General features: G+C 34.0%; 1 protein-coding gene across 2 annotated transcripts in view; it reads left to right on the top strand.

Annotated features, from left to right (window-relative positions):
- LOC143232620 (neurexin 1-like) overlaps positions 1-25,502 on the top strand; it is a 261,643-nt gene that overhangs the window by 216,902 nt on the left and 19,239 nt on the right. The window contains exons 11-15 of one of the 2 annotated variants that reach the window (XM_076468253.1): positions 1,885-2,060; positions 2,720-3,293; positions 3,618-3,755; positions 4,467-4,645; positions 10,699-10,870. In XM_076468253.1, coding sequence (XP_076324368.1) covers positions 1,885-2,060; positions 2,720-3,293; positions 3,618-3,755; positions 4,467-4,645; positions 10,699-10,870 — 1,239 coding nt within the window. The remainder of the gene's footprint in view (positions 1-1,884; positions 2,061-2,719; positions 3,294-3,617; positions 3,756-4,466; positions 4,646-10,698; positions 10,871-25,502) is intronic. The other variant, XM_076468254.1, reaches the window with a different exon arrangement.

Raw genomic sequence — 25,502 nt, forward strand, 5'->3', positions numbered from 1 at the left:
TATTTGTCTGGACATTTTTATACACGTCCTACTACATATTTTAGTCATTAAATCCTTCAACAAAAGCAGAAATGATGATGCACTTTCTATATTAAATTTTCGGACATTTCTTATGGGATAACCTGATATAATAAATACTTTTTTTGCTAGGCAACATGGCATAAAAGCCGTTGTTGGAAAGGAGTGTTACCAAAACGCATTGACTTCTCTATGTATTATAAGTTGTTGTCCAATTGATTTTCACCAATAATTACACTGTGTAACACAAATTTTGTTCCTGGATAGTATGTATTATTTCTTAATTGCTATTGTTGTAAAAGTACAGAAAATATCCATTATTCCCTTCAAGCTTTGCTTTTGTAACCTGGATATTGAAATTTAGAAATTAACCTATTTTGTATGTAAAAAGGGCAAATTTGCACATTTTCATTCACATAAGGTCTGAATAAAACAACATATGAATCAATATTTACATGTATTTATACTAAAGTTATGCAAAAATAAACAAAAATGCTTAGAAGTGAGTAGTTTTTCGAGATTTGCGAATGTAATGTGAATCACTTTCACGTATCAGCCCCCAAATATAGTCTCCCATTATGATTTCATTATACGCTTCCAGGTCACAAAGGCAAAATTTGAAGATAAAAATAGGTCTTTTTCGTTTACTTTAGGCATAAGCAATTGGGAAATAACACTTTCTGCCCAGGAACAAGAAAAAGTAAAAAAAAATTGTTATATAGTGTTATTTAACAGCAAAAGTTTTGTTACATAGTGTTATTCAGTGAATGCGCCATAAATTCATTCATGAACAATCTTAATTTTGATTGTCAGAAAGAAACTTACCGACATTTGACTGTCTTGACAGCACTTTTCTGACTCTTTGTTAGTGAAACGTGTTTTTTCAAAAGTTATTTATTTCAGTTAGCTATGAAGTGTGAGGCTACGATACACTATGGGATGGGGTAGTATAATAATAATAAAGGGGTTTATCTGTGTGCGTGTGACCGCCAATGCTCCAAGAGGAAACAACCTATAAACCTGAAATTTGCACCCGCACTAAATGGACCCTGGAAGGGTGCATCAGGATATTATTATTTATTTTATTTACGTGCACCCTGTAGAGTATAAGTTAGATTAACAAATTCTAATATATAGAAAAGCCAGTGGGTTTTGGTAACAATACGTTCCAACAGTGGCTTTTATGTCATGTCGCTTAACAATAAAAAGTATATCCTAATATTGTTGTCAGTCTATTGTACTGAACCTATAAAATTAAATATATAAAAACGAAACTGGAAATTATTTTTTGATTTCTTAATTTTAGAGTACCCATTGTTAAAATAATTTTGTTTTTTTATTTAAAACATTGATGACTTAACAGTTCCTTAATTCAGAAAGTATTTACGTTTATAATTGGATCAATATTCTTACAGTCATTATAAATATAATGCAATTGCTAAAACATATCAGACTTACTTCCTGTGCAAGCCGGATACTTTCGCTGGTATTTTGTAAACCTTACTATGTTTACAATATGAAAAGTAATGTAAATATATTACTAAAACTTTCATATGCCTAGAGAAATATGTTCTAAACCTTACTGTTTCTGCTATATGAAATGAAACAAAAGTTTTCCAGATTTTACTGAGACTACGGTATGAGAAATAACGGAAGTTTGTTGTAACTTCAATATGAAAAGTAACCAAAGTTTTCCAAATTTTATTGTGACTTCCATTCGATTAGCTACAGAAGTACTATCAATACAATGAACTGTATAATAAGCACTTGGAAGATTTACGAAGTTATGACTTCCAAATAAAGCATTTTAAAACCTTGTGGTAACTAATATTTACAAGTTTGTAAACATGGTTGTCTCTCTATCAGAACTTTTAGGCCACAAAATCACCCTGGAGTTCCAAAAAATGCACATAGGAGCTGAAGAACGTACCTTAAAGCTACATAAAGACGTCCCTAACTTCGTAGGACACATGCAACACTTAGAGTTCAACGGTTTCCGTTATTTTGAAATGGCTCAGACGAGACAGTTGCCCAACTTTCAGGTGTGAAATATGTCTGTGTTAACATATCATGCTGCGATACAGATAGAGACAAATGATTTTTATTTAAAACACGAAATTTGGTGAGATAGAACATTCTATGATATGATATGGGTGGATACAAATGTTTCTAGCGTGAAATATCAAATCTATTAAATTATAACGTATTATGTTTCACTGTACTTGTGGATACAATGTTTTGAACCTATCTATATACATTATTAGATTTTGGTAATAGAGTACGTATTTTGCAGTACTATGTTGGTGAATATAGTTGTTTCTTTTCTAAGTCACTTATTGTGTACTTGAAACTATTAATAGAAGTATTTCTAATCAACAGTAAAATCTTATGTTTTAATATCTTCCACATTTAGTTATGTTGTGTAGTTGAAAACACACTTCTAACCCACCAGTAACAGTAAGTTCGGTACAGTTGATTAAAGTGCTTCTAAACAACAGGATTGGTAAGAAAAACTAATAGGTTATTGTGTTGTGATATCACTATTTTACTGTCACATGTAACAACAAGGTTTGTTTGTTAGAAAAACGTATGTCCTGTAGGTGCTAGGTTGTTCGTGGATCTACATTATTAACAAATGCAAAAACTTTAGTAAAAATTAACATATTCTGTAAGTATTGATATAAGTACTTTCCTCTCTCAGGTTACAGCCAAATTTGGTAACAAAGAACATATTGTTCATCGTCCCGTCACCTTCAAATCCAAGTTGACATATGTGGGCTTACCCCAGCTTAAAGCTTACTCTACGATGAACCTCTATTTCCAGTTTAAAACCTCTGACCCTAGTGGACTGATCTTGTACAATGGTGGGAAAGAACAAGACTTTATTGCAATAGAACTGGTAAATGGACATCTTCACTACATCTTCAATATGGGTGATGGCCCTCGAAAGGTCAGATCTAACACTCGTCGTACACTGAATGATAATAAGTGGCACGCAGTTACCATTGGCAGATTAACTTTACATCAGCACACGCTCATGGTAGACGACATGATTGCTACTGTAACCAGTATGGGATCCAATGTCCATTTGGACTTGGATGGACTGCTGTACCTTGGTGGAGTTCAAGAGTCTATGTATGAAAAGCTCCCAAAAATAGTTCTATCAAAATACGGATTTACTGGATGTATTGCATCGCTGGATCTCAATGGAGAAACCCTTGATCCCAGTAGTGATGCTCTAATTCCTAGTACTCTCGTATCCAAAGGATGTGCAGGTAAATGTCCACTAGCCCAATGTACAATCTATTCAGAAAAGTTTACCTTAATGTATACTTACGTTTTCCAAGAATGTAAATAAATGATAGCTTATGTAACGACAGTCTTATAATTTTGTTTGCAGTAAATAGCCAAATCTCATGTGAAGACCTTTAATTTATAAGAGATACGGATGTTTTACATTAAATAATAATAATAAGTTTTATAAGACATAATTTTATTTGTCAGATTTACTTTAACAAATTTAAATAGATATATGTTTATTACTAAACTGTTATATACTATTAATAAGCACAACTTATGAATCGTGAAAATAAATATAGCATCTCATCACTCATCAGGACCAGAACGGAAGTGCAGTTCTAGTGCATGTGCTAATCATGGAGTGTGCGTACAGTTATGGAACAGTTATACATGCGACTGTGACATGACGTCATTTACTGGCCCAACCTGTTCTGACGGTAAGGTGTATATTTTATTTCTTTTTATCACTTAACATTACAAATTGATATTTGTCCATTGCTATATGGTTAAAGCTATACATGAAATATATAAATGGACAAGCAGTTTTACTGTTTTCCTCTGAGAGGGCCCGGCATGGGGACGTCATAATGTTACGGTCAATCCCATGTTCGTTGGTAAAAGAGTAGCCCAGGAGTTGGCGGTAGGTGGTGATGACTAGCTGCCTTTCCTCTAGTGTTACACTGTTAAATTATGGATGGCTAGCGTAGATATCCCTCGAGTAGCTTTGTGCGAAATTTAAAAACAGACAAATGAACAGTCCTCTGAGAATTAATATTTATTTCGTGTCCGAAAGGCAGTGATAGCTAAAGCTGAGGAAAACTTACAAATGTCGATTTGAATGGCTAAACAGTGAGTCTTGCAATCATATCATACTATGTTAAGGATAGTTATGTGAACCAGAAGTTAACATTTCTGTAGCATATTGTATAGGAGATAATTAAATCATAGAATATATGTAATCAGACTGAGAATTAAAGTAAAGGAAAAGGCATATGTAACAGAGGTTATGTAACTAGAATGTACCAGATTATGAACTTGTGCTTGTAATAACATTTATGGTAACTAGGAAGTACCAAATTATTAACTGTTGTTTGAAACGCAGGTAGAGGCAACACTTTCAACTTTTAACTCTTTTTAAACTTTTTCAGAAAGTATAGCCTACAGATTCGGAGGTGATTCGAGTCTAATGACCTATACCTTCACTCAGGACAAGAGGCCCGATACCAAAACGGATCTCCTGGCGTTAGGTTTCATCACCACTAAAGATAATGCTGTGCTGGTGAGAATAGACAGCGGAAGTAGCAACGACTACATGGAGCTAGAGATAGTAAGTGTTAGCACAGTATGGATGGTTAACGTTACAGTATCGAGGTTACAATGGCCTAATGAATTGAAACAAAGTAGATGTTATAACATTTAAGCTAGTGCTGTTTTTAGATTGAATTTATGGGTCAACCAGGCCGATATCCAGTATTTTGGAAGAAATGTCATACAGTTCGCTGAGTATGAAAAATACTACCTCTCTTGATATTGTTCTAAAAATACAGTTCTTAACTTTGGCTTTCCCAAAGTAGTGCTGATTCTAGGATTGATAGAACTATTATTTTGACCTATTCCATCACAGACAAAATTTTTTGCCAGTTGTACACGGATCTTCGACCACTGAATTTAAGGATTTTGAACCTTTAAAAAATAAAGCAAAGCAACTGAATATCTGCTATACTCTTAAAACAAAAGTTTATGTTTATGTTTTTTTTTAATTTCGCGCAAAGCTACACGAGGGCCATCTGCGCTAGCCATTCCTAATTTAGCAGTGTAAGACTAGAGAGAAGGCAGCTAGTCACCACCACTCACCACCAACTCTTGGGCTACTTTTTTATCAACGAATAGTGGGATTTACCGTCACGTTATAACGCCCCCACAGCTGAAAGGGCAAGCATGTTTGGTGCGATGGGGATTTGAACCCGCGACCCTCGGATTACAAGTCGAACGCCTTAACCCGTCGGTCCTAAAACAGAAGTAAAAGACGCTTATGTGCTTACACGTGTTTTATTCAGTTGCTGTTTCGTCTACTATCAGCCATAGCGACGATAGTATAAATAGACGACAATTTCATGCATATCGAAAACATAACTGTTTGTTTCATGTTTGAAATATTAGCTTCAACTTACTTTCATGTTGAAAATTAATCGACAGTGATGTCATCAATGTTTTCAATGATGACCTTGTAGTCTTCTGCGAGTAGTAGTCTTGCAGTGTTCTGCGAGTTTGATGCAGAGTTTTGTTCAACAAAAAAGAAAGGTTTTACTATTTTCGAAATTTCAACATATATGAACTTGATACAAAATACGAAAAACTCTGTAACCCGAGCGCTTTCGAAAGGCTGATCTTTCTTCTTCAAACTAAACGTCATTCTTGCGGTCAACGTGATTTGGGAGCTCTACGGATGTTTGATCTGCCTACTCGCACATCTGTGTTGCAATGGACAAATACCGATAGTGAATTTTGAAGGCGCTCATTCACTGCAAACCACACAAAACAGCTGCAACGTATTTCTGCCAAGCCTTTGTATTGTAATATTTTGTTTAGCTATTTCTCGCGTTTCGCGTTCGTTGTAAATTCTATATGCTCCTAAACATGAGTCCGTTTTCAAATAATTCATTTCCAACTGTTCTGGAGATGCAGGGTGCAATATGTTTGCACTCTGGATTACCATACATCCTAATGCATTATTTATATCATGTCAGGTTTAATCATCAATTTTCTTCCTTTTGTGTGTCTTCACAGTAGACCTATCTTGCCAAATATTTCAATAAAGCAAACTCAGTGTCTTTGGACATGATGTTGTCATTAATGAGTAGAAAAACGAATCTTCAACACCTTCATATTTATCCGTCTTTTATTCTTTTTTGTTTGTTTTTTGTTCCTTTCAACTATAACATTTTTCCTTTAAACATAAGAGGTGAAACACTTTGATGTTCGATCCAATGTCTAACAGTCATGATGTTTATTCCTCAGAAGTCCCTTCTAGTCTCCGCTCTAGCTGAGCATCTACCTTCGACCTGAATGCCATCGTTACCACAGTCACATCTGCTGCATATCGTTGCACAGTTACCACCTTATACACTTTTGCTTATATATAATTGGTGAGATGCTGTTGCACAAAGGCATGTCTCTCGTATCTGTAGATCGTATACTGACAAATTCGTGTACTAGTATTGCAGTAAACATAACGTACTTTGGGAAATATTTTGTACTTTTGTGGTCTTGGTGATAGTTGGCTTTTGATTTTGTTGCGAAACAAAAAATGATCAGCGGTAAAAAATCTCATTTTAGATTCTTTCAATTTTTATCTGTCTGCCGATATCAGTTGTTAAAAGTTGCCACATTAAAAAAAACGACAGTTTTATCAGCCTTGTTACCTCATAAGACCAGTAATTGTAAAGTATCCATGAAACTAGCACACAGCGTTGAAAGTAACAACATATAGAGGAATACTCTTTACATTAATTTACACCAATCATCAGTAATATAAATTACATTAACTATTTTTTTTACTTTGCACTGGCCGTCCAGTGGCTTGAGGCTCCCGGCTTGGCGAGGTAGTTAAGGTACTCGACTCGTACTTCGAGAGTCGTGAGTTCGAATCCCCGTCGCACCAAACATGCTCGCCCTTTCAGCGTTATATTATGATGGTCAATCCCACTATTCGTTGGTAAAAGAGTAACCAAAGAATTGGCGGTGAGCGGTAATGACTAGTTGCCTTCCCTCTGGTCTTACACTGCTAAATTATGGACGGCTAGCGCAGATAGCCCTCGTGTAGCTTTGCACGAAATTAAAAACAAACCAAACCAAATATCCTATTCTTTGTTCTTGTTGATAGCAACAAAAAGAACACTTTACACTAAGTAACGCCTTTAGTGATACTTTTATTTATTGTGTTAAGCATTTAGTTAACAGTTTTAATGGTACTTTATTTAGTAAATTAAATTTATAGCAAAACCATACAATAAATAGCAACAATATATGTGTTCTTTAACTAATAACTATTCTTTCTTTAGTATTACTTTCATTAACACCATTTCTTACAATGTCTAATATATTTAGGTATGCACTATTTTGTTATTTTTCCATTTATATTTTATCATAAAGAGTTATTTCTGGTAGTTGGCTAAGCACGTGGACTTAAGACTAACCTAAATCTCTTAAAATGGTCGTACCTCATGATATATCATTAGGAAAGTACAGGTAACAGCAAGCATACTTAACTAATGAAACAATGCATTTTAATCTCAATAATCAAGAACACAAAAACAGTATAGTTAACAATTATCCATTATCATGAACACAAGAGCAGTGTAATTAACAATTATCCATTATCAAGAACACAAGAACAGTATAATTAACAATTATCCATTATCATGAACACGAGAACAGTATAATTAACAAGCTATTCATTATCAAAAACACAAGAACAATATAATTAACAAGCTATCCACTTTACTGAGTTTATTTTAGTACTGATGTAGGTCGGCTACTTGTTTTGTTCATATGTGGATATTTTTATATTTTATACTTATCATAATATGTTTTTATTGCTTTCAGTAATAAGTTTCTATTAACTGTAAAGTGTTTGTTAGTAATGTTATTTGTTATATTAACCTTAAGCTCCCCAGCAGCACAGCGGTTTGCCTGCAGACTCACAGCCAAGAACGGGGTTTCGATACTAGTGGTTGGCAAAGCACAGATAGATCACGTAGCTTTTTGCTTAATTCTAAACAAACAAACACGTTGAAGTTAGGTCTGGCATGGCCAGGTGGCTAAAGCACTCGACTCCTAATCTGAGTGTCACGGGTTTGAATCCCCCTCACACCAAACACGCTTGCTCTTTTAGCCATGGGAGCGTTATAATGTTACGGTAAATCTCACTATTCGTTGGTAAAAGAGTAACCAAAGAATTGGCGGTTGGTGATGATGACTAGCTGCTTTCCCTCTAATTTTACACTGCTAAATTAAGAACGGTAGCGCAGATAGCCCTCGTGTAGCTTTGCGTGAAATTCATGACAAGCCAAACATTAAACATGAACTTATGTAGTGTTTCCCACAAAACAGTGTTTTTATAAATAATGAAAAATGTGTGTTGTGATAAAAATTGTATTTTTGGTGATTAATAGTGAGTGGCGTCATTATTAGTTATTTAATTGTTTTATTTTCTTCGTTACGTATTTCTGAAAGGATCAGACAACGTCTTTCCAAGATTCAATCGTGGTTACAGCTAACGAGATAAGGTAGAGTAGAAACAAAGATAATAATGTAGACCACCAGAAAACGGCTAATCACACTCTTAACAAACAGCACGCTACGTGAGCTGGATTTGGGGCTTATCCTTGTCAGGTTACTAAATAATAAAAAAGCATGTTACCCCAGCTTCAAGGAGACTTGTAACGGCATATAAAATATTACATTTCGTGTTACTTCTTAGTTAATTAGCAGATAGATAAGGCGATCATGTCCAAAGCGTGAAGTGAGAATTAGTGGCCAGAATGACGTATTACAACTCAAGAAACTGTAGGTGTGAAAACTAAATAGCAATTTACACAAGATATGCTCTCTGTTTGTTTGTTTTTTCATCTGATTCAATGACTCAAATTATTGATAAACCAACTGAGGATGGAAATCTTATTCACCAACTTAGGGAAGCAGAACAGAAAAAAAAGAAAAAAATAAGCCTCCACTAGATAAAACAATCATCCATTTAGTCAAGTCACGTGCATTTCTTAGAGCCACGTGCACACAAGATGAGCTTATCTTTGAGACAAGATTTTCTTCACAGATAAAGTTTGATTTTTAATCACGGTCCTATATCAAAGATTGAAGAATAAAAAAAGAACACAGCAGCTATTTGATTTATACGTAACAAATTTTTCCGGAAAAACACAAAATTTTCGAATTTGTAAAGAACTCAAGACCATTCGTACAATACCATGAAATCGCTCTTCGATATTTCAAATTTTCAAGTTGGATTTTTTTTTATCTGGATAAAAGAAGAAATAACATAATATTGCACTTTATTTATACATATATGTAAAAAAAATGTACTTCAAGCGATAGATATAGTTCACCTCTTGCATTAGGAATATATAATTTAATGGTACTTTATGTTTTATCTTTCACATTTTCTATATTAAGCTTCATAAGGTGTTGGTACTTTGCGTGTTAAAGCCCATCTCTGGTATATAGGTTTCTATAAGGTAAAAGTACTTTCAGTTTTAGTAGGTCTCACCTTTCGTATATTCTTTTATAGCTTTAAAACTTCAAGATAATTCGCTTTTTCAGATTCATTTTCTTTCCTCTTTTTTTTTTGTATATAAAACTCGAATAGTTTAAACTGCTTTTTTGTTTTCATAAATCTCATTTCTTGTATATGTGGCTTAGGGCTGAGTACTGAAATACATTCTAAAATATAAGTTTAACCGAAAATTCTTAGACTTATTACTCTATTAACACATGCCAGGAAAATAATATTATATATATTATTACTAAATATTTCAAAGAATGACTTACATTAGAACATTATTTTTCGTAGAATTGTGATTTTTTTTCTACAGTTCTCATACATTGGGATATTGTTGTATGGAACATTGCTAGACATTTCTACAATTCACGTGTACGAAGATAGTGTTTATCATGGAATTGTTATATGTTTCTAAAACTTACGTATATCAGGGTATAGTTATTCGTAGAACTACTAGATATTTATACTGTATTAAGTTATATCATAAAGGTTGGATGTCTACACTTACTAGACATTTTTACGCAACATATTCTGTTCGAATATTATTTAAAACATTAATAAGGCGTTTTCATTAATTATATTTATGTCATTAGATTTTTTTAGAATTAAAATGTAATTAGATGTGTGAACGCTTATCTGTTAAAAAAATATTACCCTCTCTCCTCTGCTGTTCTTATGGTCACATAATGTATCAATTTATCTTCTGTTGACGGGTATGAACTAGTGGCTAACACGCTTGGACAATGGATCCACTGGTTAAAGGTTTGCGTCTCTCCGTCGCATAAACTAGCATTGTGGACGCGCCATAAGAGTAACAGTCAAATTCGAATATTTTGTCTGATTCTTTAGAGGAGTGCAAGAGGTGGCGGTAGATGGAACTGATGTACCAGTTCTAATGTACCAGTTCAAAATCATAGACGACTACGCGCAAATAGCCATTCTGTAGCGTTGCACAGATATTCTAAACAAGAACCTTCTCCTAGCTGGATTTTACAAATAAGAATGTTGCCACACGAATGACACTATAATATGCTTGTAAACATAAAATAAATATAATAACCCGACAATGTTCTTACTCGATATAGGTCGAAGGCAACATATTTGTGGTATACAACATGGGCACTGAAGATCATCCTATTGGAGAGCTCAGTATGAGAGTAGATGATGGTCAGTACCATGTAGTTCGATTCACACGTGCTGGCCCCAACTCCACCTTACAGCTTGATAATCATAACGTCCTCACCAAATATCCAGAAGGTAAGATTTCTAGCTATCTTTGATAATTTATTGATTGTATATTAATCAATTAACTTAACGTTAAAATAGCTTTAATTCCATTTTCGCTTATTTCTGCCCTTTAAAAGGTTTATCACCAAACACTTTAATTCAGTTTTCGGTTATTCCTGTCCTTAAAAATGTTTGTCACTAAACACTTTAACTCAATTTTCGGTTATTCCTATCCTTTAAAAAGTTTGTCACTAAAACCTTTAATTCAATTTTCGATTATTTATATCCTTTTTAAAAGGTTCATCACTGAACACTTTAATTTTATGGACTGTATTTTATTCATAAAAAGAAAGTTCACTTGCCACACACTTTGAATTTTTCCTTTTAGGTTTTAGGTTAGGTTTGGTTTATTTTGAATTTTGCGCAAAGCTACACGAGGGATATCTGTGCTAGCCATCCCTAATTTTGCAGTGTAAGACTAGATGGAAGGCAGCTAGTCATCACCACCCACCGCCAACTCGTGGACTACTCTTTTACCAATGAATAGTGGGATAGCTTGTCATATTATAATGCCCCCGTGGTTGAAAGGGCAAGCATGCTTGGTGCGACGGCGATTCGAACCCGCGACCCCCAAATTATTAGTTGAGTGCCTTATCAACCTGACCCTGCTGGGCCCCCTTTTAGGTTATACTCCAATAAATCATCAGCAGTTTGTATCGTATCTCTTAGTTTCATATGCTAGAAAAGGTAATCACAGAAAATTTATTGTTCTTGTCGTTTTGTTTCTGTTTCATTGACTTTTTTAAATAAAAGTCATTTCTAAATACACACAAAAAACACGATCGTCGTAGTCATGGGAGAGATTTTGTGTTTGTGAATCACATGTGATCAAAACTACATTATTAAATTTGTTTAAACGTCGAAATTAAACACCAGAAATTAGAATAGCTCCGGTAATAATATTTTTTTGCTGAAACTCAAGAATGTCTATATTTTCTATACTTAGTTTTTTAATCATAAATTACAATATGTCTACGTTACTATTGGTGTTATCTATCAAAAAGTCCAGTACGTATCCAGTAACATTACTATTGGTGTTATCTATCAGAAAATTCATCATGTATCCAACAACGTTAATATTGGTGTTATCCATCAGAAAATTCAGTACGTATCCAGTAACATTAGCATTGGTGTTGTCCATCAAAAATTTCAGTATGTATCCAGTAACATTGACATTAGTGTTATCTATCAGAAACTTCGGTGTGTATCCAATAGCGTTACTTTTGGTGTTATCCATCAGAAGCCCTCCAGTGGCACAGCGGAATATCTGTGGACTCACACCGCTAAAAACTGGGTTTCGATATCCGTGGTGGGCAAAGCAAAGTGAGCCATTGTATAGCTTTACGCTTAATTCTATACAAACAAACAAATTACCATCAGAAAGTCCAGTGTGAATCCAGTGGCGTTAATACTGGTGTTATTCACCAGAGTTTTCAGTATGGCTTTAGTAACATCAACAATAGTATTATACATTTTGTAAATTCCATTTTTTTCCTCACAAACATTAATAATGATGTTATCCATTATCCATTATAAACACCAGTTTCTCCAATAACTTCAATAATTATTTTATGCAAGAGAAACACCAGATTTTCTAGTATTATGAAAAATTAAAGAATGAACTTAATGTTCATTTCATCCATTATTTGATGCTTTTAGAATGATGTATATTAATGATTTGCAACAAAAGAGTAGAAATGGTGTTTACAAGTTCTCATACGCTTATGAACTGAAAATTGTATATCTAAAAGTTATTTGTTTTTATTTTTCGGCATGACTTAAAGATTTGTATATTGTACTGCCACAATATAATGCCTAATGTTGAAACGAATAAAATACGTCCAATAAAATACGTGTATGTCTGTTGGTATTCAGGTAGAATAACATCCGCATCCGTTACGAAACTAAAAGTATCCGCAAAAACCAGTTTCTGTAAAGTTTATGCAAAATTTAAAATTAACTTAGACAGCTAAAGAAAACGAGGGAAACACAAGTGAAAAAATAAGGTAGAACGTCTACCTGCAATAGTGAATATTTAGAATCAAATTGACTAGCTTGTATTTTGTTATATTTTTCTCGTTTTTTGTTTTTGTAGTTGCTGTTGTTATTTCTTGCTGCTAGAACGGAATAGTTTTTCTAAGTATTTCTATAGTACGATATTCAAGGATTAGACAAGAAAGTTGAGTAAATCCATAATTTTCTTTGTCGGTCTGATATCCTAATCCGACACTCCACAATCCTTAAGTTACCTACATCCCTAATCACGCCAAATAAATATACTCTTGTGAATAAATGTTGTATCTAACTTTTATATTACCAAAAAGATAAGTGCATATTTACAACTGCCGTACATCCGGTTGGCGTAGATGTCTTGAATTATATGCAGAACATCTATATAGGAGTTTAAATAAATTATCTCATTGAATCATACAAAGATACATTCTAAATTTGTTATAGAAAATAGAAATTAGAACTCCTTTCAAGCTTTAATAAGTCATCTTTTCATGATTTTTCGTACATCCGAACATTAAAATTAATTATTAGTGAACTAATTAGAAGGTTAATTACAATGTCTTCCTTCAGGTGACATGCAATGCCTCATAATATCTACATAAAGACAACAAAAGATTATTAAAAGATTACAGCAACAACAAACTAAATTAAAATTGAATAAAGCTCGAAAAATGAAAATATACTTAAAAATAAATGTTTGTTTTTTTAATTTCGTGCTAAGCTACACGAGGGCTATCTGCGCTAGCCGTCCCTAATTTAGCAGTCTAAGACTAGAGAGAAGGCAGCTAGTCATCACCACCCACAGCCGACTTCTGAGCTACTCTTTTACCAACGAATACCAACGGCTGAAAGGGCGAGAATCTTTGATGTGACGGGTATTCGAACCCGTGACCCTCAGATTGAGAGTCTAGAACCTTAGCCACCTAACCATGCCGGGTCCCTTAAAAATAAAATTACGATGCAATAAAAATTTCGATTTCATACTTGAAAGTAAACGATACTCGAAATATGAATATAAAATATGTCAGGAATTAATCGTCAAAATCCAAAATTAACCGCATCCAGTGCCTCAGTAGTAAGTCAGTGGGCTTATAAAGCTAAAAATTGGGCTTCAATACCCGTGAACTGCTCAGCACAGACAGCCTATTATGTAACGTTGCGCTTTACAACAACAAATAAACAAAAACGAACAATAATTATAAGTTAACACAAATTAAATTAGAAGTTAAATGAAACAGGTATAAATATGACACTCAGTTACATACATTTCTTTACAACAATTAAATAAAATCGTGACAAAATAGTTACATATATTTAAAAACTAAACCAGTTGTGGCAACATTTTAATAAGAGTTGTTATACAAAATAAAAGTACTACTCAAAAATCAATATTTACAATTATGATATGAAAGTGAATTTGAAATAAACAAAGCACAGAACCACCTACAAATTACAGCATTCTAAAAAGAAGTTAGAATTGTAACACAAAACGCAAACGAACGTGGCAGGGGTTTAGTTTAGAGAGAGTTTGTTTGTTTTGGTTTTTTCAATTTCGCACAAAGCTACTCGAGGGCTATCTGTGCTAGCCGTCCCTAATTTAGCAGTGTAAGAATAGAGGGAAGGCAGCTAGTCATCACCACCCACCGCCAACTCTTGGGTTACTCTTTTACCAACGAATAGTGGGATTGACCGTCACATTATAACGCCCTCACGGCTGAAAGGGCGAGCATGTTTGGCGCGACAGGGATGCGAACCCGCGACCCTCAAATTACCAGTCGCACGCCTTAACACGCTTGGCCAGTTTAGAGAGAGAGAAGTCTGAAGAATTCTTTCTCCAACTGGGGTGGTCAGGAATGTTATGGTTCCTCTTCGTCCCCTCTCGTGAAAGATTATTGAATTTTACGTGGGAGTTTGTCTTTATTTTGTTTTAACTTTTTTAAGGTGAAGAAGTGAGGTGGGGGACATGAATATGACACGTGTGGAGGGAGACCTGGACGAGGGCAGCATAAGGGAAGTGAGCCAGGCTAGAGCCCGTTGTCAGGATAACCTGACAGCTGGCGATTACTAAACATTGACTTAAACGGCTCTTTTCAGGACTAGGCAAGAAAATTTTAACACATAAAATTGGTTACGAATTTAAAGGTACTTAAAATTATATTCATGGAATTTTCGTTTTTTGTTTTTTTTTGTATAGGCTGGGTGCTTTACAGGAGGTGTCTGCGACTCGTTCATAACATATTTCAACAATAAACAAATAGTACGCAATCTACTTGTTTTAAAATAAGATATTAAAACAAGTAAAACGTATAAAGTTATGTTTTGTTCTGTTATCACAATACAGTTGGTGAGAATTTCATTTTAAAATCGCCATTATGATTATTGTTTGCCACAGTTGTATCCCAAGCTTTAAATAATTGTCTGTTTTTCCGCCAAAGTCCACACAGGCAGGTTCAATTGCTTTAAAAGACAATTGCCAAGATAACCTCATATTACACACTCTTTTATTACAATGCAATCTGTGATGGTCTCACTTTAAAAATTGTAACTTTACTTTCTTTGTGACTTAACTCACAAAAATAGTGGTCTAGATCTCTCTATTAAACTAAATGTTAGAAACATATTTATATTCTGACAGAGGTCTAGAATATTACACATATTACTAGATATTCTGATGCAGTAATAGTTAATTAAAACAATGAGAAAATCTCGAAAGGTTCTGTGTAACTTGACACAATAGTACGACAATTGCCAGTTCATAATTACTGAATTACATAATGCATGATTCATAAATAATTACATGAACAAACTTGTGCTAAATTCTCGTTTCTAAAAATAACTAAATTTAACGCTCGCACCACACAAACTATATAAATAATAATCCCACGTTAACTTAAACTGAAACAGTTGTGTATATCTAACAAGAACTGAATGAACTTTTCAAATTACATGTAAACTCAAAACGAGTTAAATAAATATAATTAAAATGAATTAGATATACCATTAACGTTTTAACACTTGAACACAACTAAAATTTCAATTAAATTTAAATATTAATTAAACACAATACAAAAATGGTGCATATATACAAAATGCCTCTCAAATGGGTGCCTTAAAGTCTTCGACATTCTCCACAAACTGCTGCCTTTCAGCAGAATTTTTGCAGGGAGCCTATTTAACCTTCCATGTGCTCATGTGAAGCATGATATGTCCTATTGAAGTTGCCAATTTTTTTCCTCAAGCTGCTCATTCCTCTCTATGGGTACACCTCACACATATGTTTAATTCAGCCCAACAATGGGCCCATGACTGTGTGATGTTAGCTAATGAGAAGATGCTACCATAGAACTTGAAGCAATGGTTACAGCAGGTGTTCTTTAAGTCTCTTTACTGTGATGGTTCCTTGTTTTAATTAGCCATCACACGATTGAGAAAATGGTTTAAAAATACGCGTATTTATGAATATCCTTAAGGTTATGCTTATGTCATCTTCCTGTGTTTAGTTCTGACGTCCTCACCATCCCTTTAAGTGGGAATCTTTAAGGACGGCAGTGGAAGATGTCGGCTTAGTGACAGTAAATGGAGTTGGTGCGATGGTTTTATTCAGAAAAAATCGAGATTGAAATCTAAAGTTAATTTAACCTGTGCTAGGTCAAAACTTTGAGCATGCAATGTAGGATTACATAAGGAAACAACCCAAAAAGGTCATCTCGGACAGGAAGTAATGTACAAAGCACACCCCGCAGTACTTATGTTGAAACCGTTCAGTACAATAAGAATATGTTTATTAAAACATGAATATGCAACCCACCTAGTCAGCCCCTGGTAACAGTCGCTTGTCAATAAATACAGATATCTCTCACGTAAGGTATTTTACCATCGTCAGATTCTTATACAAGGAGAGCCCAGTTTCTATGGGAAGGGGATATAACTCCAAGGAAATATATTTCACTTATAACTGAAATAAATCCAACTACTTTACAAGTAATGTTTAAACGTTTTGTGACTTACCTGATCACAATTACAACAAACCTTCTGACATAAGTTCAAAATAGTGAAATAAATAAGTAAAATAATTTGTAATTTCACAGATAAATCAAGAGTTGTATACGAATAGTTTACCAAACAATTATATCATGGTAATACAAATAAATGTAGTTAACACAATGCTGTGTAGATTTCAGATTAACTTAGTGTCTTTTGTAATGTAAAAAATCACACACAAATATTCCGGTTTGTAGCCAGGCTGAATATGGTCTTTATCTGTAATAGGAAAACACAGTGGTTCCCTTATGATATAGCCCGGCATGGCCAGGTGTTTAAAGCACTCGAGTGGTAAACCGACGGTCGCGGGTTCGAATCCTCGTCGAACTAAACATGCGAGGGGGCGTTATAAAGTTAGGGTCAATCCCACTATTCATTGGTAAAGTAGTAGCCCAAAAGTAACGAAATTCAAAAAGAAACAAACCCTTATAATATATTCTAAGCATACTATTACAGTTTTTACTAAATACGTCACATCTGAATATTTCAGTCAGGATTAATTATTTGCCTGAGAAGGTTTGACATTACATATGTCACATTAGAAATATATTATAGAAATTATATATATCCAACAGAAAACATTTCTGTTCCATACACGCGTGTGTCAGTCATCACATATTATTCAACAAGTACTTACAGTAAAATAAGTCACCATTCAATAGCTGGCCTGATTTCTCTCACCAGTCAGTCGTACTCTCCATATGCACTAAATATGTGGAAGGTCTTAAGTACTACCCAAAGAAATAGGATGCCATAATTTGAGTGACATTTCAAAAATTATCACTAATGAAATGAGCAGAAATTCCTGCCATAAATGTCCACTCATATCACATTTAATGCTGTAAACTACGAAATATACATTTATATTTACATATTTATTTTATTATTTCCGCTCAATTCCTTAAGGAACATTGGGCCGCAATCAATTGCGGTTTCTGTAACAGGCTGATTTAAGTGAGTAGGTTGTTAGCCCACTGCACCTAGCCGTCCCTAATTTAGTAGTATAAATCTAGAGAGAAGGCAGCTAGTCATCACCACCCACCGCCAACTCTTGGGCTACTCTTTTACCAACGAATAGTGGGATTGATTGTAACATTATAACGCCCTCACGGCTGGGAGGGTGAGCATGTTTGGCGCGACGTGGGCGCGAACCCGCGACCCTCAGATTGCGAGTCGCACGCCTTAACGCGCTTGGCCATGACGGGCCATATTTACATATGCAATTGATTAAATACAAACGAAATTATTATAGCAAAACAATAAGCTTAAATCGCATTGATGGTTTCTCTTTAATTACTACCAATTAAACCCGAAAATAAACTCGGACAAAGTGATACATATTATTTTGTCTGATTAATACAGTTTATTTCAAATTTTCATGATGTGTTATATTACAGTTTCTTTAATGCATTTCTAATAAGACCAGAATCTAACAATCAGACAACCTTTCATTGCAACACAAAGTAGACTAACTTCCATATAAGACTGCAAGTTCACTCAGAAAGTTCATACAAGAATTTTCGTTCGAAATTCGTCACAAAACCTATCTTGACTGTTTGGTAATCCCGGTCGCACCAAACATGCTCGCCCTTTCAGCCGTGTGGGCGTTACAATGTGACGGTCAATCCCACTATTCGTTGGTAAAAAGAGTAGCCCGACAGTTGGCGATGGGTGTTAATGACTAGCTGCCATCTCTCTAGTCTTACACTTCTAAATTAGGGATGGCTAGCGCAGATAGCCCTTGAGTAGCTTTGCGCGAGATTCAAAACAAATAAACAGACTATTTGGAAAGTCCGTTATCTCATTATTAACAATCGAGATGAACTGCTAATTTTCTCACATTTTATGTGATACTTTTGGTTATTGTACTTGTGTATCTAGTAAGTTTTGTACAATGTGGTCTTTAGAAATTCTGATGTAACTCAGCTAGATAGGCTGACCAATTACTAAAATACTTCTAACCTATGTCTTGTTAATAATTATTGCTCATCAACTTAGAAACCAACAAACCACACACTATTTCAGCCATTGATTTTTCAATAAACACAGTCTTAGCTATTGATTAAACAGTTAATTCCAACTAGCAGACTTCTATTTAATAGAACAAGGTAATATAATAAGACACAATGCTATTCTGCCTCTGATTACTAATGTAATCACTTCTTTAGAAGGTCATTGATAGTGTAGATGTGAAGCTTGCTGACGTGTTGATGCATTTTGCTTTTACTGCATCTCATAACTAACCTCACTGAATTGACAACAGATGATATGTGAACAGAAAAGATAGAAATCAGTTACTTATGTTCTACTTTCATGTACCATGACCAGACCTCAATCACCATATTCAAACTCTCACTCACATTCACAGAAATAGAAGTGATTTGCTTATATTATACTTGCATGTACTAGGACTAAACTATGTTCAAACTTTCCCTCACATTCTGCTGCTTTTTTATCATTACATCTCTTTTGATGCATAATCATTTATCTGTTCGCTGATATACAAACTGATGTTTGTTGTCCACTGAAGAAAACAGACATTCTCTACATTCCCGTGCACCATGAGAAACATCTGCTCTGGATAGAAGGCCATAAATCAGATTTATTTTGGTGTGCATTTCTCATCCAAACAACGTGAGGTTTGGAGATAAACTAGTTAACTGTTGCTCTGTTGGGCAAACTTTTTGCATTAAATATGCCATGATAGGTGCTAATCACCAGCAATGTGGTCAGAATTAACATATATAATAAGTATACATTTGACATTTTATACCATCTGTTCAGACAAAACATCGATTGAGAATTATATAGCAAAGTGTATCTTTTCAGCACAAATAAATAGACAACTTACTATTGACATCATCTACTTAATCCATATGGAACTCTCCTTATGCTCCAAAACATACTCATTGTTCAGTCTGTATATCAACAACAGAGTGTTGTAACATGTCAATTAATAATAAATTTCAATGCACCCATTGAAGTAATTGATACTGACCAGTACATGACAGTCAGTTTTCTCAGTCTGGGCAAATGACCATTATATCTAGAGTGAATCTGTCACAAAAAAAAAGAATTTACAACCAAGTCTGAGGTATTTCCTGCCTTAAATATTCAGGTACCACTAGCTACATTATATGTTAGCTACCATGCAATACATATCAGTAGTATACAACCATGGTACAGCATGACATCATTCTCTCATAAATAACTATAGAAATATAATATTGTATATTTCAGTACTGTGCTCCCTAGTTTATGATTATTATGCTTTACATTCTGCTGCTTATCCAAATGCAGAATTATCACCACTTGTATGATTTAACTATACTGTTACTACTTTAGTTATGACTATTCAACAAACCTATGTGGTCTCACAGGTCCGTGAAATTATCTGTTGGTGTTTTCATTCTATTAAAACAAGTGTTGTTCTACAATTAAGTTCTATTCTTGAAGAGTTGTCATTCAATGTGCAATTATACCTTTTACATTTTTACACACATTAACCATTTCAATGATTCATATCCAGATGACTGTAGCTGCAAGTTGTCTTCTTTTTAATACAGTATTAGAGTTCAGGAGCAATCATCATATGACACACACATACATAATTTCCCACTTCATACTGTAATGTACCTGTGATAAAATCATGCTAATTCTGTTTTAACTTGCATCTGTATCTTGGATGAATGGGGCAGTCTTGATAAAAATAATCTAGCACCAGGGCTTCAACCATCATTGCTTCAAGGAATGATCTATATCTTATTCACATTCCTCTGTACAACCAAAGTCTGCATGAGCCTTAATCAGGGCAAAGAGAGATGTGCCTATCTTTAAGAAATTGGTCACAAGTAATAAGTAGTTGTTGGACTAGTTGTTTTGTCTCTGGTTGAGGCTAGTGATTGATCATTACAGTCATTCCAGAATCAGTGTGCATTTTATAACTATCTATTGATAGAAAATCCACTTTAATTTACATTAATGTACATATTTTTAGTGCACTTTTTAGATCTAAATCTTTCATGCACTGAAATGCAATTCTTAGCTTCTCAGTAATGAATTCAAACATGTAGCAAAAGACTAGTATATCATCCACAAATATAAGATATCTCTACAGTTGCAGTCTTCTTAAGTATAAGCTCCAGCAGCTTGAATATGGCAGGCATTTAACACAAACTTATACCATGACATGAAAATTTATATAGTTCTTCCTGAAACCTGAAAGCAGTATTGGGTCTTCTTTTGTATTTATAGTCAACTCTCAGTAACTGGTAGCAAGATATAATGTACTCAACCAGTAGGTAGTTTTCAATACACATCCAAACATTTACCTGTATTGGGTAATAGAATGGTAAAAATACACATAACTATATTCACTCATCTAGAGTCCACATAGGATATTGGAATTATTTTTCCTTGAGTTTACTAATGGAACTAACCAAACACTCTCTGGTGATTATTTAACCTGTCCTTCGACACTTTTTAAATCTCAACACTGGAAATATTCCTATATGTCACTGAATGTTTTTTGTAGAACTACAAATAATCTATTGCACTAAAAATCTGAGATGATAATTCGATAAAAACCATTTCATAGACCTAGATTAGAGAAAAGTGTTTTTGCTTTATGATCAGTATTTCCAAGACAAAATTACAAATAACCTCTCACATAAAGCTTATTGCCATTGGTCAGAATGAAGTTTGGTGCAAAATAGCTGAAACAGTGGATTTGTACGAGGTTTCTGATACATAGCAAAATTAAGGAAGGTTCTGGCTGCTTCAGTATTCTCTTGGAACACATTCTTATATTCATTTATGATTATTGATGCATAACACTTGATACCCAATTCATGAATCTTGAACCCAACCACAGCAACCTATGGTGTGGACTGACTGTTGCACTCATCCACTACCCTGAGGGGAAAACAGTAAGATAACAAACCTACTTTTCTCAAATTCAGAGTTCAATTTCATGTGGAACTTATGGCAAAGAATTCATTGTGGCTTTGTTCAAAAAAGTGAACAAGCACACATCCAAACTGTAGGTCAGGTCCTGGTGAGTCTCTACTAACTTAACCCTTTCTGGATTGAAGATGCTTCATGAGCTTTCGCTTAATTTTCTTTCTCACATTTTGTAAGTGTGTCACTTTTTAGGTTTTTATGTTTCCAAAATGTTGTTATGAACAACTTTTTTCCAGAAAACATTAACAATTATTGGTTTTATCTCAGAATTAAAATTTAGTTCATTCTTTATCATAAAATTTTATTTTATATATCCAGTCAATTTCAACTTCATTGACATGGATAATTTGGATTTTGCTTTTCAAAGTGGTGTCACTGTTGTCTTTGTCAGGTCAGTTGTTATGTTTTTTCTAACAATATTCTTCATCAAAATAAATTTATATTTAATGGTTTATTCAATAAATAATAAGTTATTTTAATTGTGTGAATTGTTTGATTATGATAACCTTAACAATAATATTTAACAAATATGGATTGTAACCAACAAAATATTTTGCTATTGCCTACTGCCTAATTAATCGATATCTGTTATCTTGTAGTCTTTCAACTAGATACAATTTAACACGAAAAACATTTTCAAGAAATACAAGAACATATACTTACATTATAAAAACAATCTAAAATCTATGTTTTGTTCTTCATTAATTTAAATTTATAATTACATTATTTACTCATCTCTGTAGAAGCTCCAGGTAGCCAGTATCTCAAGAAAACACAAATTGCTCTTTATCCACCTTATTTATTTTACATTGATGTATATAAATTATAGCCAACTCAGTCCTATCATATTTAGCTCTTGTCTTCAACTATTTTCTAGATTGAGCATTATTAGTAATTTTTCAGACCACATGTGTAACATCATAAAGGGGTGGCAAGAAAAGACTGTGGTTATAAAACAACTAACAGAAAATGAATATGATGTGAAAAAAATAGGATAAGTTATTGTATTTCCAGTGGATTATAGTTTCTTAAGAAACAAAAGCCTCCACTTTGTGATAGGCACAAAAACTGTAAAACGATTTTTAAATGTCAGACTCCTCAAAGCTATACAGAAATGAAAATTGAAAGATATTTTGTTTTTCTTTGTGAATAAAATTGCATAAACCATATAAAATACTGAAATATCAACTTCAAAATATTTGGAGATCAAATGTGGTAAAATTAGCTACTTAAATTTTTAACTCTGATAGGCAAGTTTGCACTCCACATCTGAAAGGTACTCACCAGTCAGGATGGGCTTAAACTTGAAAAAGTAAATGCAACCAGAGCTTTCTGTTGACCTTCATGCATCTGCTGCAGTATTTATTGGAACAGTAATCATGTGTTTAGGAAACCCTGTTGTCTTAAAAGAAATCACAGGAGCTTTGCCATGGTGTCCTGTAACATCTGTTGCATTAGAGCTTGGGTGACTAGTGTTTCATTTTTAATTTGTAATTTGGTGCCCACTTATGACTCTAAGTTGCCTCATATTTAATTTCATATCTACAGATTTCATTTCTGTTGGCTTTTTAGCTCTATTCTAGTGTGTGATTTGAGATAATAATTACATATCACATCACCTCTGAAACTTTCTCTGTTAGAAATGAGGCCCTCAGACTGAGGATCCAGAAAGGTATACCTATCTCTAAGCTTGTGGATAAGTATCTCATCCTGTTCTGTAAGAGATATAGTTCTAATTGCCTTCCCGTACAATTTCCTTAAATCATCTGCATATATTGCCAATCTATGATTTCAGTTCTAATGATTGCTATAATTTGCACAAATTTATTTTCTGATATGACATGTCTGCCAATTATTCTCAGTCTTCTATTGTTCCTTATCAAAATGTCCTAAGCCATGGAGCGTTCGAGAGTCTACACTCAGCAACTGGTATTACACTGCCTCTCCTTGAATTCATTCATTACAAGCAATAAATTATTTCAAGTTCTTGAGAAAATAATCCAAATCCTTCTTAATCATCTTCATGTTCATTGGTGGATTCATATGTTTCACATCACATCCATAAGTGAATAGTTGGAGACAGGTACCTGCTTCTCCACTGCTGTATTTAAGAGTGTCTGTACCTATTTAGGAAAAGCCTTCATATTCTTCCAGATGTTCAGAGACATACTTATCTCATTGATGAGCGTGTCTTTGAGCTCCTGGAATAATGTGATGTTCTCAGTGAAAGTCTTGAGCAGACTAACATAACACTTAGGAATACGCATTGTTTTCGTATTATTACGGCATCATCAATGTGCTTTGCTAGTAAGGCAGTCTTCTAAATAAATTCAAGATCTGTTGAATCGCAGCAACATGCTAGATGCTCCACCTGACAGCGTTGCTGCATCTTGCATCGAAAATCGTCCAACATACCTATTTCACCATTTTTATTTGCTACAGATAACCATTGCCTTTAGATTTCTATACTTGTTAACAAATGTTTTAGTGCCACATAAATATAATTTGGTTAATTCTAGGGATGTTTAGGCTACTAAGTATCACCATGATCCTTCTTTCCCACTCAATTCTTCTGACTATGAGAAGTAATCATTATAAGGTTGTAACAGCAGCTTGAGTTTATATTAACTGCCTCAATCCCTAGGATGGAGTGAGAACATGAATATAGTTCTCACAATTGCCAACAACCAGTCTTAGTCCAAGAGAACACTTAGTCCTCGCTTCATTATTTAATTGTTCTACAGTTAAATTGTTGTTTCCTACTATCTATCATAATTTCTGTGTTGCCTCGGAAAGTGTCCTTACATAATCACAATTTACAAATACTACTTTGCCAAAGAGTTAGATGAAAAACGTATTCTTCATAATAAATATCACAATAAATAAATCCTTTCGTTACATCGTCAAATGTAACAGTGGTAATCAAATACTTACAAGTAACCACAAAAGTGAAGTTCCAGAAATGTCATGCAGAAAGTTATAATGAACTCGTAGAGAAAACGAAAATATGTAGTAACAGTGAAGAAACAAGATACAATATCTTTAATCACAATAGTGAATATGTTGACTCAAACCGAACAGTTTTTTTTGTTGTGACTTTTCAATGACTGACAGGATAGGAGATGCTTTCAAAATATTTTCTACACTGCAAGTCTATTCAAGGATCAGACAAGAGACAATTAAGTTGTGTAAGTACTCAACTTTTATAGCAGGACCAAATACTTAGTGTGGTATATCAGTGTCTCAAGTTTACTATCTTCTACAAGAATCATTGCAAATTAATATATGCAATATGAATTGTAAAGTTAGTCCTTATTTCATCTGTGAAAGTATATCAGGGCTTTTCAGTGAATTTTGTGGCTCTCTGATACCATATAGATGCCTAGTCTTAATCATGAGTATTATCAATGTGAGTTTTCTTCATCAGAAACTACATTATATCTATAGTAAGAACGTCAAAAACTAAATTTAATTATGGTTAGATTGTACTAAATCATAATTTGAATACTTTTGTTGTTAGCATGTGTTTTTGACATTTTTGGTTTCTTAGTGACAGTTAATATTCGTTTGTTAGGTATTGTAAACT

Source organism: Tachypleus tridentatus, chromosome 11 (assembly GCF_004210375.1).
Source record: "Tachypleus tridentatus isolate NWPU-2018 chromosome 11, ASM421037v1, whole genome shotgun sequence".
NCBI classification, from domain to species: domain Eukaryota; kingdom Metazoa; phylum Arthropoda; class Merostomata; order Xiphosura; family Limulidae; genus Tachypleus; species Tachypleus tridentatus.